Source organism: Triticum dicoccoides, chromosome 5B (assembly GCF_002162155.2).
Source record: "Triticum dicoccoides isolate Atlit2015 ecotype Zavitan chromosome 5B, WEW_v2.0, whole genome shotgun sequence".
In the NCBI taxonomy this organism is placed as follows: Eukaryota; Viridiplantae; Streptophyta; class Magnoliopsida; order Poales; family Poaceae; genus Triticum; species Triticum dicoccoides.
In genome coordinates, this window is record NC_041389.1 from 22309650 (window position 1) to 22325010 (window position 15361).

General features: G+C 42.2%; 2 protein-coding genes across 2 annotated transcripts; one reads left to right on the forward strand and one right to left on the reverse strand.

The window, feature by feature from the left end:
* Positions 1 to 769: 769 nt before the first annotated feature.
* On the reverse strand, positions 770 to 1506 carry LOC119307125 (pectinesterase inhibitor 8-like). Its single transcript, XM_037583224.1, has one exon. The coding sequence runs from the start codon at positions 1427 to 1429 to the stop codon at positions 902 to 904; it is 528 nt and encodes a 175-aa protein (XP_037439121.1). The 5' UTR covers positions 1430 to 1506; the 3' UTR covers positions 770 to 901.
* A 6309-nt stretch (positions 1507 to 7815) lies between these two features.
* Positions 7816 to 9295, forward strand: LOC119307122 (glutathione S-transferase 4-like). Its single transcript, XM_037583219.1, has 3 exons — positions 7816 to 7965; positions 8111 to 8159; positions 8826 to 9295. Exons 1-3 carry the CDS (start codon positions 7816 to 7818, stop codon positions 9293 to 9295), a joined length of 669 nt encoding a protein of 222 aa, XP_037439116.1.
* Positions 9296 to 15361: the final 6066 nt, after the last annotated feature.

A 15361-nucleotide genomic window follows, 5' to 3' on the forward strand; every position in this document is an offset into this window, starting at 1 on the left:
ATACACGCAATTATATAGTACATTTAAGATCAAGAACAACGCTAGAAATTGGGTTCCCGCCAGCGTGTAACACTTAAAATGCCATTATGTTGAGAGAACGATTTTTTTGTATGGGTCTTTATCGGGTTTACCTCTTCTTTGCTCAACTCTTATTATTTTAGTGACATAAGTGTATTACATTGAAAGGGTATCAGACAATTCTTTGGCTACGTTACAAGTAAAATAAATATAGCACACTGAAAGGGTATAAGACAATTCTTTGGCTACGTTACAAGCAAAATAAATATAGCACATTGAAATGGTATAAGACAATTCTTTAGCTACGTTACAAGCAAAATAAATATAGCACACTGAAAGGGTATAAGACAATTCTTTGGCTACTTACAAGCAAAATAAATATAGCACATTGAAAGGGTATAAGACAATTCTTTGGCTACATTACAAGCAAAATAAATATAGCACACTGAAAGGGTATAAGACAATTGTTTGGCTATGTTACAAGAAAAATAAATATAGCACATTGAAATGGTATAAGACAATTCCTTGGCTACGTTACAAGCAAAATAAATATAGCACACTGAAAGGGTATAAGACAATTCTTTGGCTACGTTACAAGCAAAATAAATATAGCATATTGAAAGGGTATAAGACAATTCTTTGGCTACGTTACTAGCAAAATAAATATAGCACATTGAAAGGGTATGCGAAATTTAATGCATGTCTTTTTTTGAAAGAGCAGAAAGCAAATCAAGATGCATTGAGAACTCTATTAGGCATGTAAATAAACCCACAACTAATGAAGTCATGTTTTATTCCTTGCATGTACCTTACAAAGGTTCAAAGTAGTAATCGCTACATGTTTGACCCGACCTCTAACGATTTGGATCCATGATGCTATTCATCACTTGATAAGGTTAGTGATGGCCGTGCAGACTATCGCTATCTGCACGGAGTAGATGCTACGTTGCTTGAGAGGCGACGGGACGGTAGCCTTCACAAAGGCATCGTCGCACTGGCGCGCCAGGGAGACAGCCTTTGCTGCCTCCTCCTTCCCCACGGCGTAATTCCGGCCGTTGATCTCGTCGTAGGCTCCGGCAAACGCGAACTTCATGTTGTCATACAACCCCTGGCATTGCCCAAGGGCCAGCTTCATCTTGGCATCCATGCCCGGCTTTGCTAGTAGGCGCTCGATGCCGTGGATGGCGCCATAGGCGTTGTTGAGGCCCATGTTAGCCGCTATCTTGGCCAGGCCCCATGTGTCTGCGTCGGAGCTCCGGATGTGCTTGCTCAACTCCGACACGCAGAAGTTGTAGAGGACATGAGCATCCTTGTCGGCCGCCGCCTTGCAGGTTGTTTCCACGGTCGCGTCGACACCGAACAACACGAGAGCTACGGCGGCTACGGCCACAAGAGCCGTCGGTGGCCTCATGGATCTTGCTGGTTGTATGTGGATGGAGAGAGATGCTAAGCTGGCGTAATTTTGTCTACGCCGCACAATACTATTTGGAGAAAGCGTGGAGAGTGTCTAACTATTTATAGGCAGGGGCACCCTGAGGATGAGCACAACTAGTTACAGGTTAGAGCTATATCCAGGATCTTTTTATGAAACAATAATATTTGTTTGGTCAATTTAGGGTAATAATTAGGATACGTATTGTTTAGGGGAATTAGGATATTAACTGTCAGATAGATCTTGTAGAAAGACTACATTTACATGGTTTTTTTTTATCTCGGACCAAATTAATTTCATCGTCTTGTAGTACTATTGCTAGGCTGGCGTGAGCAGTGGTTTATTGGTGCCCATAACAGGAGTGTCTACACCTATCATTTCAGATCGAGGGAATCAAACAGCCGAGGGAACTGAATGAACACCACAAATTGAAACAATGGTAGAAATGGGACCACCATCTCCGACCTCAAGCAACCATCATGCAATGTCAAACCGAGAGAGTAACAATATTATGCCTCCTCCTGCCCGTGTTCAATTTGGTGAAGGTGAATATGATATATCGTTTTCAATCATTTAGGTCTCTCAAAGGGGTTTCACCTCGTCGAAGTGGTAAGTTTTTAATTTGTATCAATGATAGTGATTAGTTCACTTGATGTTTATGCGTTTTCTTAAGGGCATATACTTTTTACTGCCCTAAAGGTGTTGGTTCCTCTACCATTGATCAAGTTATGGGAGGCACACATGAGGTAACCAATTGATTTGGTACTTTTTGTATCCCCATATTATTATCTGTACCTATGTCATGTTTTATCTATTATGTTGGATCATTGAGCATTGAGTTTACATTCTATATTTATTGAGAAATTTAACTTTATTTTGTTTGTTTTGCATGTGGTATTTTTCCAAAAATGTTATGAGATATTTCGGGTAGTTATAATACCAAAAACATTCCATGTTACCAAGAAAATTTTGGCCCGGGATTTTCTTTTTTTCTGGCTCCGCCACTGAGCCTAGGTGTGGTGTTCGTGCTACGCTCGTTGTTCGTGGCGACTGGTAGTCTTCTTGTACTTACAATTCTTCCTTCTCTAAAGCAATGGTACACTTAGGCGTACTCTAAAAAAAATCGTGTGTGGTAAAGATGCAATAAAAGGCTGGGGTGCGTCCATGGACCGCGATTGTTCTTGGCCCGATGTTCACGAGGGCATGAGTGCCCACACAAAGGTACAACTGAGTTTACACTGATGCCAAAATGTCAATGCTCAATCTCAAGAATAACCTAATCTAAAAAAATCAAGAATAATCTGTAATTAAACCTTACGACATAGAAGAAAACTGTTGTGATTTTATCATGAAAAATGAAACGTTACGATGACTAGCGTCCACGTGCATAGTTATGTACTACATTTAAGATCAAGAAGGATGACACTACAAAAATAGACAGTTTGGTAATGTTTATATATGTGCAATTATATAGTACATTTAAGATCAAGAACAACGCCACTCCCCGCCAGCCGAAAACACTTAAGTGCCATTATGTTGAGAGAGCGATTTTTTTTGGATCGGTCTATATTGGGTTTACCTCTTCTTTGCTCAACTCTTCTTATTTTAGTGACATATAAATGTAGTACATTGAAAGGGTATAAGACAATTCTTTGGCTACTTTACAAGCAAAATAAATATAGCACATTGAAAGGGTATAAAGACTACATTACAAGCAAAATAAATATAGCACATTGAAAGGGTATAAGACAATTTTTTGGCTACGTGTAAGTGCATCCTGTGCCCCTTAGTGATTTTGCTGTGTTGAAGACTTATAGGTTAAGGGACTAATGTGTTTGTGAGTGTACACAGGTCTATAAGTCTATGAGGAGTTTGATATTTATAGAGAAAGTCGACCTCTAAAAATGAATGTCTTCAACTAAAGACTTTGGCTTTCTGAAGACTTTAAAAGTGAAGAAATTGGTGTGACCGTGAAGACTTGATATTCATGCGAGGAACAAGAAGCGTGAAGACTTTTATTTTCGTAGTTTCATTTTCTCTTTCTTGAGTCATAGGAAACACCGTACTGTTAAAGGGGTCGAGGAAAAACTAAGGAAAAGTTTCCAAGTGATGCTCATCTCAAAATCCTACACCTACCAATCCCTTCGAGTGAAGCCACTGGAAATCTCATACAGTCCAGTCAATTTCTTCAGTGACAGAGACGAAGTTCTTCTGGTCTCTGAGGAATTTGTTCTGACTGAGGAGTTAGGAATTCACCAGTGCAGATTGCCTACAAGTGAGGATCATGATAGCTTTGAGGAATTTGAACCTCAAATTTCCGACCGTTGCTGTGCTATGTGCCAGCTGTCCCAAAATATCTTCTCCACCTAACAGTCATATCATTGAAGGGCATTTATGTCTTATCATGTCGGGCTTCTCCCTAGGCTATAAATAGCTACCCCCTACAAACACTAGATGGTTGGCTGCTCCGTGAGAAACTAACACTTGTCACTGAGAGCATCCCATCCTCCGAGGACTTTGAGCGAAAATAATCAAGTGAGGAAAACTCAAACACAAACACCTACAAACCCCAAAGTGATTGAGCATCACTGAAGAGATTGATCCTGTGTGGATCCGATGCTTGGTACCTTTGAAGACTGTGCGACTTCCAGACGGTTAGGCGTCATGGTCTAGAGCATCCAAGAGGAAATTGTGGATCGCCGAGTGACCGAGTTTGTGAAGGTTTGAAGGTCACCTGAAGACTTACCACGAGTGATTGGGCGAGGTCTATGTGATCTTATATCAAGGAGAATACGGTGAGGACTGTGTGTCCAGGACTATGTGTCCTCAGGTTTAAATACCCAGCCGCTCCAACCAGGCGTATAACTGTCACAGCAGTTGGAACTGGTCTATCAAATCATTGTCTTCACTGAGCTAACTGGTTCTATTTCCTCAACCCTTTCATTTCCTCATTACTGTCTTGTGTACTTGATTGTTATTGTTTGAAGACTTTGACTGAAGACTTTCCCAATTTCCTCAGTTCAGTTTCTTCAGTCAGTTTGTCTTCAGCCTGCTTATCCTGTGTTTACGCTTTCTGTACTTTGTGCTTGTTTTCATTTCATCATGATGACTGTGCTTTTGTTCTGTTATGCTTGCATCTAAGTACTTATTTCGCTGCTAGTCGTTCGTGACTTAGGAATTTCTTCACCCTGAAATTCCTCAGTGACGAATTTGTAAAAATCGCCTATTCACCCCCCTCTAGTCGACTTAACGCACTTTCAATTGGTATCAGAGCAAGGTACTCCCTTGTTCTGTGTGATTTTGGTTTAACCGCCTGGAGTTTTAGTTATGTCGACCGCAGGTATGATCAAGCTCTCTGTTGGGTGTCCTACCTTCGATGGGACGGACTACCCTACTGGAAGAATAAGATGCATATGCATCTTGAGGCAATTGATAACGATCTCTGGTACATTGTGGAAAATGGTGTTCCCTCTGTCACTCCTACCATCAACACTGCTAATGTGAAGAGATTCAAGCAACTCGACTCTCAAGCGAAGAACATCATATGTGGCCATCTGAGTAAAGGGCAGTATGGCAGAGTGAATGCTTTGGAGACAGCAAAACTTATCTGGGACAAACTGTCCAAGGTCAATGAAGGAGGCTCAACACAACGTGACTCTCGAGTTGACGTTCTTCGTGATCTCTTCAACTGCTTCAAAAGACTCAACAATGAAAAGGTTCAGCAAACCTTCGATCGCCTCACTGAGATTTCAAATGAGCTTCAAGCACTTGGTGCCACTGACATCACCGATCATGAGGTGGTGAAGAAATTGCTTCGAACGCTTCATTCCTCATTCAACACCCTTGCACTGATGATATAAGAATGTGGAGACTACAAGTCGCTTGATCCCTATCCTCGAGAGGCTAAACACTCATGAGTTCCAGCTTGCTGAGAAGAGAGATCTCTATGGACCAAGCTACAACAGATCACACCTCTGAAGGCCAAGGCAGTATCTGAATCTGAAGGTGAGGATTCTGGTAGCAGCCTTGGTGATCCTGAAGAACTGAGCCAGGAGCTAGCAATGCTCATGAGGAAATTCCAGAAGTTCTCAAGACGTGGTCGCTTTGGAAAATCCTCAAGAAGTGATGACATAAGATCTGATTCCTCATCCCGAGACTACAAGAAGAGACTGTGCCACAAATGCAAGAAACCCGGTCACTACATTCAAGATTGTCCTCAGTGGGAAAAGGAATCAAATAAGAAGAAGTACAAGGGTTATAGTTCTGATGACTCAAAGAAGAAGAAGAAATCTTCAAAGTCCTCATCATCAAAATCCTCGAAGTCTTCGTCTCACAAGAAGAGCAGCTCCAAGAAGGCTCGGGCATTCATTGGCCAGGAAATGGACTCTAAGGCTGAATTGAAGAAAATGAGGAAGAGGAGGCATCTGAGGAGTCAGAATCTGGTGTGGCGAGCCTAGCCTAGCTACTGCATTCGTCAGCAAGTCTATCTTCAACTCTTAGGAGAATGACTTCTCCAACACAGCTGACGATGATGATGATGGCTACGCTCCCACCTATTGCTTTATGGCAAAGGGTTCCAAGGTACTCAAATATCCCTCCTTTGAATCAAGTGAGGATGAATCTGATGAAAACCTCAAGCCTAGATATTCTAAACTTTCTAAGATTGCTGTAAAACAACAAAAGGCTTTTGAAAAGGTTCAAAGTATGCTAGACAAGAGCGATGATATGTTGGGTGAAGAAATGGATCGCATCAAAACTTTGACTGAAAATCTTCAGAGACTTCAGTCCAAGTTTGACAATCTTCAGAGTCATCATAACACTCTCTTATCTGATCATGAGAAGCTTTCTTGTGAATTTATTCAAAGAAAACACGATCTTGAGAAGCTAAGGGTGAGTTATGAAGATCTCCACAATGTCTTCCCTTAGGCTCAAGTATGGTGAAGTGTCATGTAGTCCGCATTCACATGACACCACTAAAGGAAGAAAACATACATATCATCAAAATATCGAACAAATACTAACTTTACATGATTACTTATAACAAGACTTCTCTCATGTCCTCAAGAACAAAAGTAACTACTCACAAATCATATTCATGTTCAAGATCAAAGGGGTATTGAATATGCTTAAGGATCTGAACATTTAAAATTCCACCAAATAAACAAATTAGTATCAACTATAAGATGTAATAAACACTACTAGCAACCCACAGGTACCAATCTGAGGTTTTGGGACAGAGATTAAATACAAGAGATCAACTAGGATTTGAGAGGAGATAGTGTTGGTGAAGGTGTTGATGAAGATTGGTCCTCCCATGATGAGAGGATCATTGGTGATGTCGATGATTTCAATTTCCCCCTCCTAGAGGGAAGTTCCCCTCGCGGAATCGCTCTGTCGGAGAGCAAAAATGCTCCTTCCCAGGTTCCACCTCAAGACGGCGGCAGTTCGCCCCGAAAGTCTTCTCTTTATTTTTCTAGGGCAAATAGACTCATATAGCAAAAGATAGGCACTGGATGCCTGTTGGGGGGCCTACGAGCTCATAGGGCGCGCTCTAGGGGCGCCCCCTGAGCTCGTCGCTCCCTGGTGGCCCCCCTTTTGGTAATTCTTCCGCCATTTTTTATGTATTCCAAAATAATTCTTCATAAATTTTTAGGTCATTTGGAGTTGTGGAGAATATCTATCTCTATTGTAGCCTTTTCAGGTCTAGAATTCCAGCTGCCGGCAATCTCCCTCTTCATGTGAAACTTGAAAAATAAAAGACAAAAGGCATTAGAATTGCATCATAAAGTGAAATAACAAACCAAAACATAATAAATAATAGTAGTGAAACATGATGCAAAATTGATGTATTAGCCACCTCGAGGGTGAGAGCGTTGAGCAGGCAGAGCACCAAGTGGACTTGTCGAGGAGCATGAGGCCCTCCGTGGTGGGGCAAACACGTCGTGTCCATCGAGCTCCAGCAGTTCCTCATGCCATGAACAACCGGTGGACGTGTTGATGAGGCATGGCGGCTGCGGTGGCTTGTCCTCTTGAGCATGATCTACCGGTGCGGGTGGAAGCAGCGATCCATGATGTCTTGTGCGCGCAGGGTCCGAGGAGCAAATATGCCATGGATGGAAGATCGCACTGAAGTAGATAGAGTCAGCAACGCAACGAGGAGGCACTCGGTGATCAAACCCGCCGGCCCATCCCTGAGGTTTGTCTAGTCCCGAGGTCTTTGGTTAAAAGAACAAGGGTTGAAGGAGATCAGCTTGACATACATGGAGGACGATGCTAGCTCCGCAACTAGTAGTGCTCGATGATGAAGTACATAAATGGACCCATAGTAGTGCACTGCAAACAAAAAGGGAGAAGAAGAAGAAGGGATGGCGCCTATGAAGGTGTACGGCTGGGCGGTGTCACCATGGATGGCGCGGGTCCTCGTCTGGCTGGAGGAGGCCGGCGCCGAGTACGAGCTCGTGCCCATGAGCCGCAACGACAGCGACCACCGCCGGCCGAAGCACCTCGCCAGAAACGTACGTCTGCTATCCTATCCTATAAACTCCTCAAGATCCAACTTCTTCTGCCCTGCCTACGTGTCTCTTGGAAGCAAGAAACAGAGTGGTCAATCGCGTTTGCGTGCTCAACTACTAACCCTGTTCCCGTCCGACAATTCTGCAGCCCTTCGGTGAGATCCCGGTGCTAGAGGACGGCGATCTCATGCTTTACCATAAGCCTTCACGATTTTTGACTTCTTCATTTCGATTTAGTAGTTGTGGTTTTCCATGTAGCTGCCTGTTGCATCGATTCTTCAGTACTCCCTCCGTTCCATAATATAGTGCCTCTAGATTTTTACAAAAGTCAAATAATACAAACTTTGACCATGTTTATAGAGAAAAGTGGGTATATTTAGAATACCAAATGCAGATCATTGGATACATCATGAGTTATATTTTCAGAATGTACATGTTTGGTATTGTAGATGTAGACAATTTTCTCTATACACTTGGTCAAAGTTGGTAAAGTTTGACTTTCGCAAAAACCTATAGACACTACATTGTGGAATGGAGGGAGTACTATGTACCAGTACCACTCAACATTTTCTGCAGCCTTTGAATTTGTATTCTTGAGAGACTCTACCTGAATTATCTCTAAGAGGTTTACAAGAACCTCGATGAAATTAGTTGTCTTGTCCATTTCCTGGCATGCCCTCTGCAGCTAGCCAAATGGTTAACCTCACAATCGCACTTGATTTTATTTTTTATTTTATTTTTTTGTAAAAAGGAGGGTGACCCTGACCTCTGCATCATTGCGAACAGCCAAATGAGAATCATGAATTTATTTGTAGGTTCAGTTACATCAACATGCTTCTGATGCAATACCGTTCTTTTCCTAGAATCCCGTGCCATCGCAAGGCATATTCTCCGCAAGTACAAGCCCGAGCTTCTAGGAGCGGGCAGCCTTCAGGAGTCAGCGATGGTGGATGTATGGGTCGACGTGGATGCCCACCAGCTCGAGCCCGTACTCAAGCCCATCGTGGTGAACTGCATCATCAACCCGTTCGTCGGTAGGGACGTTGAACAGGGCATCGTCGATGAGAGCATCGAGAAGCTGAAGAAGCTGTTGGAGGTGTATGAGGCGAGGCTGTCAAGCAACAAGTATCTGGCCGGTGATTCCATAAGCTTCGCCGACCTCACCCATTTCAACTTTATGCGCTACTTCATGGCGACAAAGCACGCGGTCGTGCTCGACGCATACCCGCACGCCAAGGCATGGTGGGAGGCATTGTTGGCAAGGCCATCCGTCAAGAAGGTGATAGCTGGCATGCCTCCGGATTTCGGATTCGGGAGCAGGAGAATACCATGATAAATCATGCTTGTGTGTTTGTGATGCTCTAATTATCTTTACTGAACCCACCGGAAATAATGTAAGCAAGATATTTATGTGTGGGGTGTGGATATGAAATGGCTTGTTTGACGAAATAGTGTTTCCCCCGCTTTATATAGAAAGTAAACATCACCGAAAAATTCAATACAAACTCATGCCACCACAACACAACATACACATCCAAGGCTGGATACAAAGGCACTGAAACAGCAACACCACCACATAGAACTCCAAACAAACATCAAGTGTACAAGAAGCATCGCTAAGAAGTTGCCGAGGCACTCAAACGTGGACAAGCCACTGCAACGAGACAAAGCCGAGCATGACGGACCCTGGCGTCCAAGGCGACACCTTCAAGAAGGGAACAATGCCGGAGCACTGCCACCACCTAATCCAAAGATCATGGTTTCCTTCGAAGCACCACGATGAACAATGAGTAACCGCGATGACGCCTTCAAGAAGGGGATGACGCCACAACGTTGCCACCGAAGCCAGCCTGACAAGTCAGAACGAGTTTTCACCTTAGCCGACACTCATCAACACCGAGATGTGCTACGATCAACCGCACCATCGACACAGTACGTCATACCCCTGCCACCACGCTGCCCAATGACAAGGGTCACCGAAAAGCACCTGAGTCGCGTGCTCCGCCCACGAGCACCACGACTCCTACCACCAGGACTGCCCCCGGCATCCGAGACCTTCCCTCGGCCATTGAACACCATACGGACATGTCCAACCAAAAAGGGGCAAAAGACCCCGGCCCCCCTTCCACCTGAAGAGGACAACTTGCCAAGATCGATGGCCACCCCGGCCAGATATGGCAAGGGGATCTCGACAGCCGAAGTTGAAGTCACTAGACGGTTTGTACAGCACCACCACGAATGAGGGGCTCCCCTACCTCCCTCCACGAATACCCCCTTTCATCTCTAGCATCTCCTGGCTAATGAGCAGAACCCCAAATCCTAACCAAGAAATCTTCCCTGCATGCTGAGGCCCGTACCTATATATGTAGAGGAGGGAGAGCGCCCACCCGAGTCAGTAGCAGATGAGCCAAAGCTAGAGCACGTCCCGTCACCGCCGCAACTTGACTCGGTCGACCACCACGGCTGCAGCCACACCGCTGCATACCACCACCATGCAACATCCCTGCTCAATCACAGCCACCACTCCCGCGTAGCCCGCAACCACCCAAGGCCAAACCCGAAGGGATCTAGCAAGAGATGCCCGAACACACCGCCACTCGGTCTACAACTTCTCGCAGCCGCCGCACTACCAATGCCACCCAACGCCGAAGTGATGCTGCTACTTGTGAGCCGCGTTGGAATTTCCTCGAAGAGGATAGGATGACGCAGTACAGTAGAGATAAGTATTTCCCTCAGTTAAGAACCAAGCTTATCAATCCAGTAGAAGAACCACGCAACACCTCGTTAGCAGTACTACACACAAAATAACAACTACTTGCACCCAACGTGAATAAGGGGTTGAACATCCCTCGGCGGCTAATTGCAAGGATTAAATCTCGTAGTAATAAATAGATAAATAAAACACAAAAAGGTAAATAAAAATTGCAGGAGGGTATTTCTGAATTTTAATATACTGATAAAAGTAGACCCAGGGGGCCATAGTTTTCACTAGAGGCTTCTCTCTTGAAGATAGCATGCGGTGGGTAAACAAACTACTGTTGGGCAATTGATAGAAAAGCGAGTAATCATAATGATATCTAAGGTAATGATCATGTATATAGGCATCACGTCCGAGACAAGAAGACCAACTCCTGCCTGTATCTATTACTATTACTCCACACATCGATCGTTTCCAACATGCATCTAGAGTATTAAGTTCATAAAAAATGGATTAACGCCTTAAGCAAGATGACATAATTTAGATAAAGTAAACTGATACGTCTTCAATGAATCTATAATTTATGAAGCATTCATGCTATTTTATTATCTGTTTTGAATGATTACGGGCTTTATTATACACATTTATATTACTATTGGGACTAACCTATTAACTGGAGGCCCAACACATATTTGCTGTTTTATTGAATGTTTCAGTATTTTGAAGAAAAGGAATATCAAACGGAGTCCAAACGGAATGAAACCTTCGGCAGCGTGATTTTTTGGAAGAATATCACCCAGGAGACTTGGAGTTCGTGTCAGAAGAGCCTCGAGGAGGCCAGGAGCTAGGAGGGCGCCCCCCCCCTACTGGGCGCGCCCCCTTCTCTTGGGCCCCTCGAGCACCCCCCGACCGACTTTTTTCGCCTATATAAGCCTACGTACCCTAAAACCATTGAATAGCAAGATAGATCGGGAGTTCCACCGCCGCAAGCCTCTGTAGCCAACAAAAACCTCTCGGGAGCCCATTCCGGCACCCTGCCGGAGGGGGAACCCATCACCGGTGGCCATCTTCATCATCCCGGCGCTATCCATGACGAGGAGGGAGTAGTTCACCCTGGGGGCTGAGGGTATGTACCAGTAGCTATGTGTTTGATCTCTCTCTCTCTCATGTTCTCTCTATGGCACGATCTTGATGTATCCCGAGCTTTGCTATTATAGTTGGATCTTATGATGTTTCTCCCCCCTCTACTCTCTTGTGATGAATTGAGTTTCCCTCTTGAAGTTATCTTATCGGATTGAGTCTTTGATTTGAGAACACTTGATGTATGTCTTGCCATGTTTATCTGTGGTGACAATGGGATATCACGTGCCACTTGATGTATGTTTTGGTGACCAACTTGCGGGTTCCGTCCATGAACCTATGCATAGGGGTTGGCACACGTTTTCTTGATTCTCCGGTAGAAACTTTGGGGCACTCTTTGAAGTACTTTGTGTTGGTTGGATGAATCTGAGATTGTGTGATGCATATCGTATAATCATGCCCACGGATACTTGAGGTGACATTGGAGTATCTAGGTGACATTAGGGTTTTGGTTGATTTGTGTCTTAAGGTGTTATTCTAGTATGAACTCTATGATGGATTGAGCGGAAAGAATAGCTTTATGTTATTTTTAATACGAACTCTTGAATAGATAGAACAGAGAGGATAACTTTGAGGTGGTTTCGTACCCTACCATAATCTCTTCGTTTGTTCTCCGCTATTAGTGGCTTTGGAGTGACTCTTTGTTGCATGTTGAGGGATTGTTATATGATCTATCTATGTTATTATTGTTGAGAGAACTTGCACTAGTGAAAGTATGAATCCTAGGCCTTGCTTCCTATCATTGCAATATCGTTTACGCTCACTTTTACCACTTGTTACCTTGCTGTTTTTATAATTTCAGATTACAAATACCTTTATCTACCATCCATATTGCACTTGTATCACCATCTCCTCGCCGAGCTAGTGCACCTATACAATTTGCCATTGTATTGGGTGTGTTGGGGACACAAGAGACTCTTTGCTATTTGGTTGCAGGGTTGTTTGAGAGAGACCATCTTCATCCTACGCCTCCTACAGATTGATAAACCTTAGGTCATCCACTTGAGGGAAATTTGCTACTGTCCTACAAACTATGCACTTGCAGGCCCAACAACGTCTATAAGAAGAAGGTTGTGTAGTAGACATCAAGCTCTTTTCTGGTGCCGTTTCCGGGGAGGTGAGTGCTTGAAGGTAAATCTTTAGATCTTGCAATCGAATCTTTTTGTTTCTTGTTTTATCACTAGTTTAGTTTATAAAAGAAAACAAAAAAATGGAATTGAGTTTGCCTCATACACTTCGTCTTTTTAATATCTTTCGTGAGTATGATGAAAAGGAAAATTGTGCTCAAGTGCTAGAAGAAGAAATCTATAGAATGTTTGACACTAAATCTTTGAATGGTGAGCATGATTGCAATGTTGTTAGTATGAATTCCTTGAATATCCATGATGCTAATGATATGCAAAGCCACAAGCTTGGGGAAGTTATGTTTGATGAGGATGATATTTTTTGTCCCCCAAGTTTTGATGAGAAAATTTATTATGATGAAAGCATGCCTCCTATTTATGATGATTATATTGATGAAAGTGGGTTTGGAAGAGTGTCAACTTTAGGAAGTAGTGATCCCACTATTTTTGAGGATGTTGAATCTTATTGTGATGAACATGAAAGTGGATTTGGAAGAGTGTCAACTTTATTTAGTGACGATTCCACTATTTCGGAAGAGGTTCCAATTGATTATGGGAACAAAGTTGCTATCTATGATGATTATTGTGATGACTTGTATGCTATTAAGAATAATGATAACCATGAAACTTGTCATCATGATTTTAGTTTTCAATTGGATTATGCCTCACATGATAATTATTTTGTTGAGTTTGCTCCCACTACTATTGATGAGAATAAATTTGCTTATGTGGAGAGTAGTAAATTTTCTATGCTTGTAGATCATGAAAAGAATGCTTTAGGTGCTGGTTATATTGTTGAATTCATTCATGATGCTACTGAAAATTATTATGAGGGAGGAACATATGCTTGTAGGAATTGCAAGAATATCAAGTTTCCTCTCTATGTGTTAATTTTTTTGAAGCTATGCTTGTTTTGCCTTCCTATGCTAGTTGATTATTGTTCCCATAAGTGGTTCGCTCACAAAATCCCTATGCATAGGAATTGGTTAGACTTAAATGTGCTAGTCATATTCTTCATGATTCTCCCATTATGTTTCAATTCTTATCTTTTATGTGAGCATCATTTCCATCATCATGCCTAGCTAGAAAGGCATTAAAGAAAAGCGCTTGTTGGGAGACAACCCAATATTTAACCTTACTGTTTTTGTGTGTACACATGATTATGCTACTGTAGTAATCATGTTTTATAGCTTTTGTTTCAATAAAGTGACAAGTAGAACCTTTGGGAAGACTTGGGTGAAGTTTATGTGATCTTGCTGTAAAAAATAGAAACTTTAGCGCTCACGAGATTAGCTGCCATTTTTTACTGGAGAGTGATTTTAGGTTGTTTCTTTTTGCATATGATTAATAGACAAATTCCTCAGGCCCAGAAATTAATTTGATAATTTCTTTGAGTTCCATAAGTATACGTTTGATACAGATTACTATAGACTGTTCTGTTTTTGACAGATTCTGTTTTCATTGTGTTGCTTGCTTATTTTGATGAATCTATGAGTAGTATCGGAGGGTATGAACCATAGGGAAGTTATAATACAGTAGGTTTAACACCAATATGAATTTAGAATGAGTTCATTACAGTACCTATGTGGTGGTTTTATTTTCTTATACTAATGGAGCTTACGAGTTTTGTTTTGAGTTTTGTGTGGTTGAAGTTTTCAAGTTTTGGGTAAAGATTCGATGGACTATGGAATAAGGAGTGGCAAGAGCCTAAGCTTGGGGATGCCCAAGGCACCCAAGGTAATATTCAAGGACAACCAAGATCCTAAGCTTGGGGATGCCCCGGATGGCATCCCCTCTTTAGTCTTCGTTCATCGGTAATTTTACTTGGAGCTATATTTTTATTCACCACATGATATGTGTTTTGCTTGGAGCGTCATTTATTTTGTTAGTTTTTGCTTGCTGTTATTTAGAATAATATTTTGCATCTTTATTTTCAATAAAAATGTCAAGGATAGCCTTTACCATGCTTGTTTTGCTAGTATACATGTTGCTGTTTGAGAACAAAAAGTTTGCCGCTGCTGCAAAAATTCCATAGATAAGTCAGAGAATGGTATAATGTTGAATCTTTTTGCATATTGAGCTATGATAAATCTTCTACATCGTAGTATTTTTCTCATTATTTTTGTAGTTAGGGAAGTATTGATAATCTTGCATTCTTTACAGACTATACTGTTTTGGCAGATTGCTGTTATGTTTGCATTGTTTGCGTATGTTTGCTTGTTTAATGATTCTATTTGAGGATAGGAGTATTAAAAATGCAGAGGCATTTATTATGCAATGTTGAATAATATTTTAAGTGATTTGTTACAGTAGAAAATGATAAGGTTTTGCATTGTTTTATACTAACCTATCTCACGAGTTCTTGTTGAGTTTGTTGTGGATGAAGCTTTTGATAAAAAGAAGAGAAACCATGATATGAGAGGAATTAAGGAGACAT

What these genes read in the sequence shown, in the direction of transcription:
- LOC119307125 (XM_037583224.1), bottom strand. Translation starts at nt 1,429, where the DNA reads ATGAGGCCACCGACGGCTCTTGTGGCCGTAGCCGCCGTAGCTCTCGTG.
- LOC119307122 (XM_037583219.1), top strand. Translation starts at nt 7,816, where the DNA reads ATGGCGCCTATGAAGGTGTACGGCTGGGCGGTGTCACCATGGATGGCG. An exon ending in CGAAGCACCTCGCCAGAAAC is followed by an intron (nt 7,966 to 8,110) that starts GTACGTCTGCTA and finishes ACAATTCTGCAG; the next exon opens with CCCTTCGGTGAGATCCCGGT. An exon ending in CGGCGATCTCATGCTTTACC is followed by an intron (nt 8,160 to 8,825) that starts ATAAGCCTTCAC and finishes TTCTTTTCCTAG; the next exon opens with AATCCCGTGCCATCGCAAGG.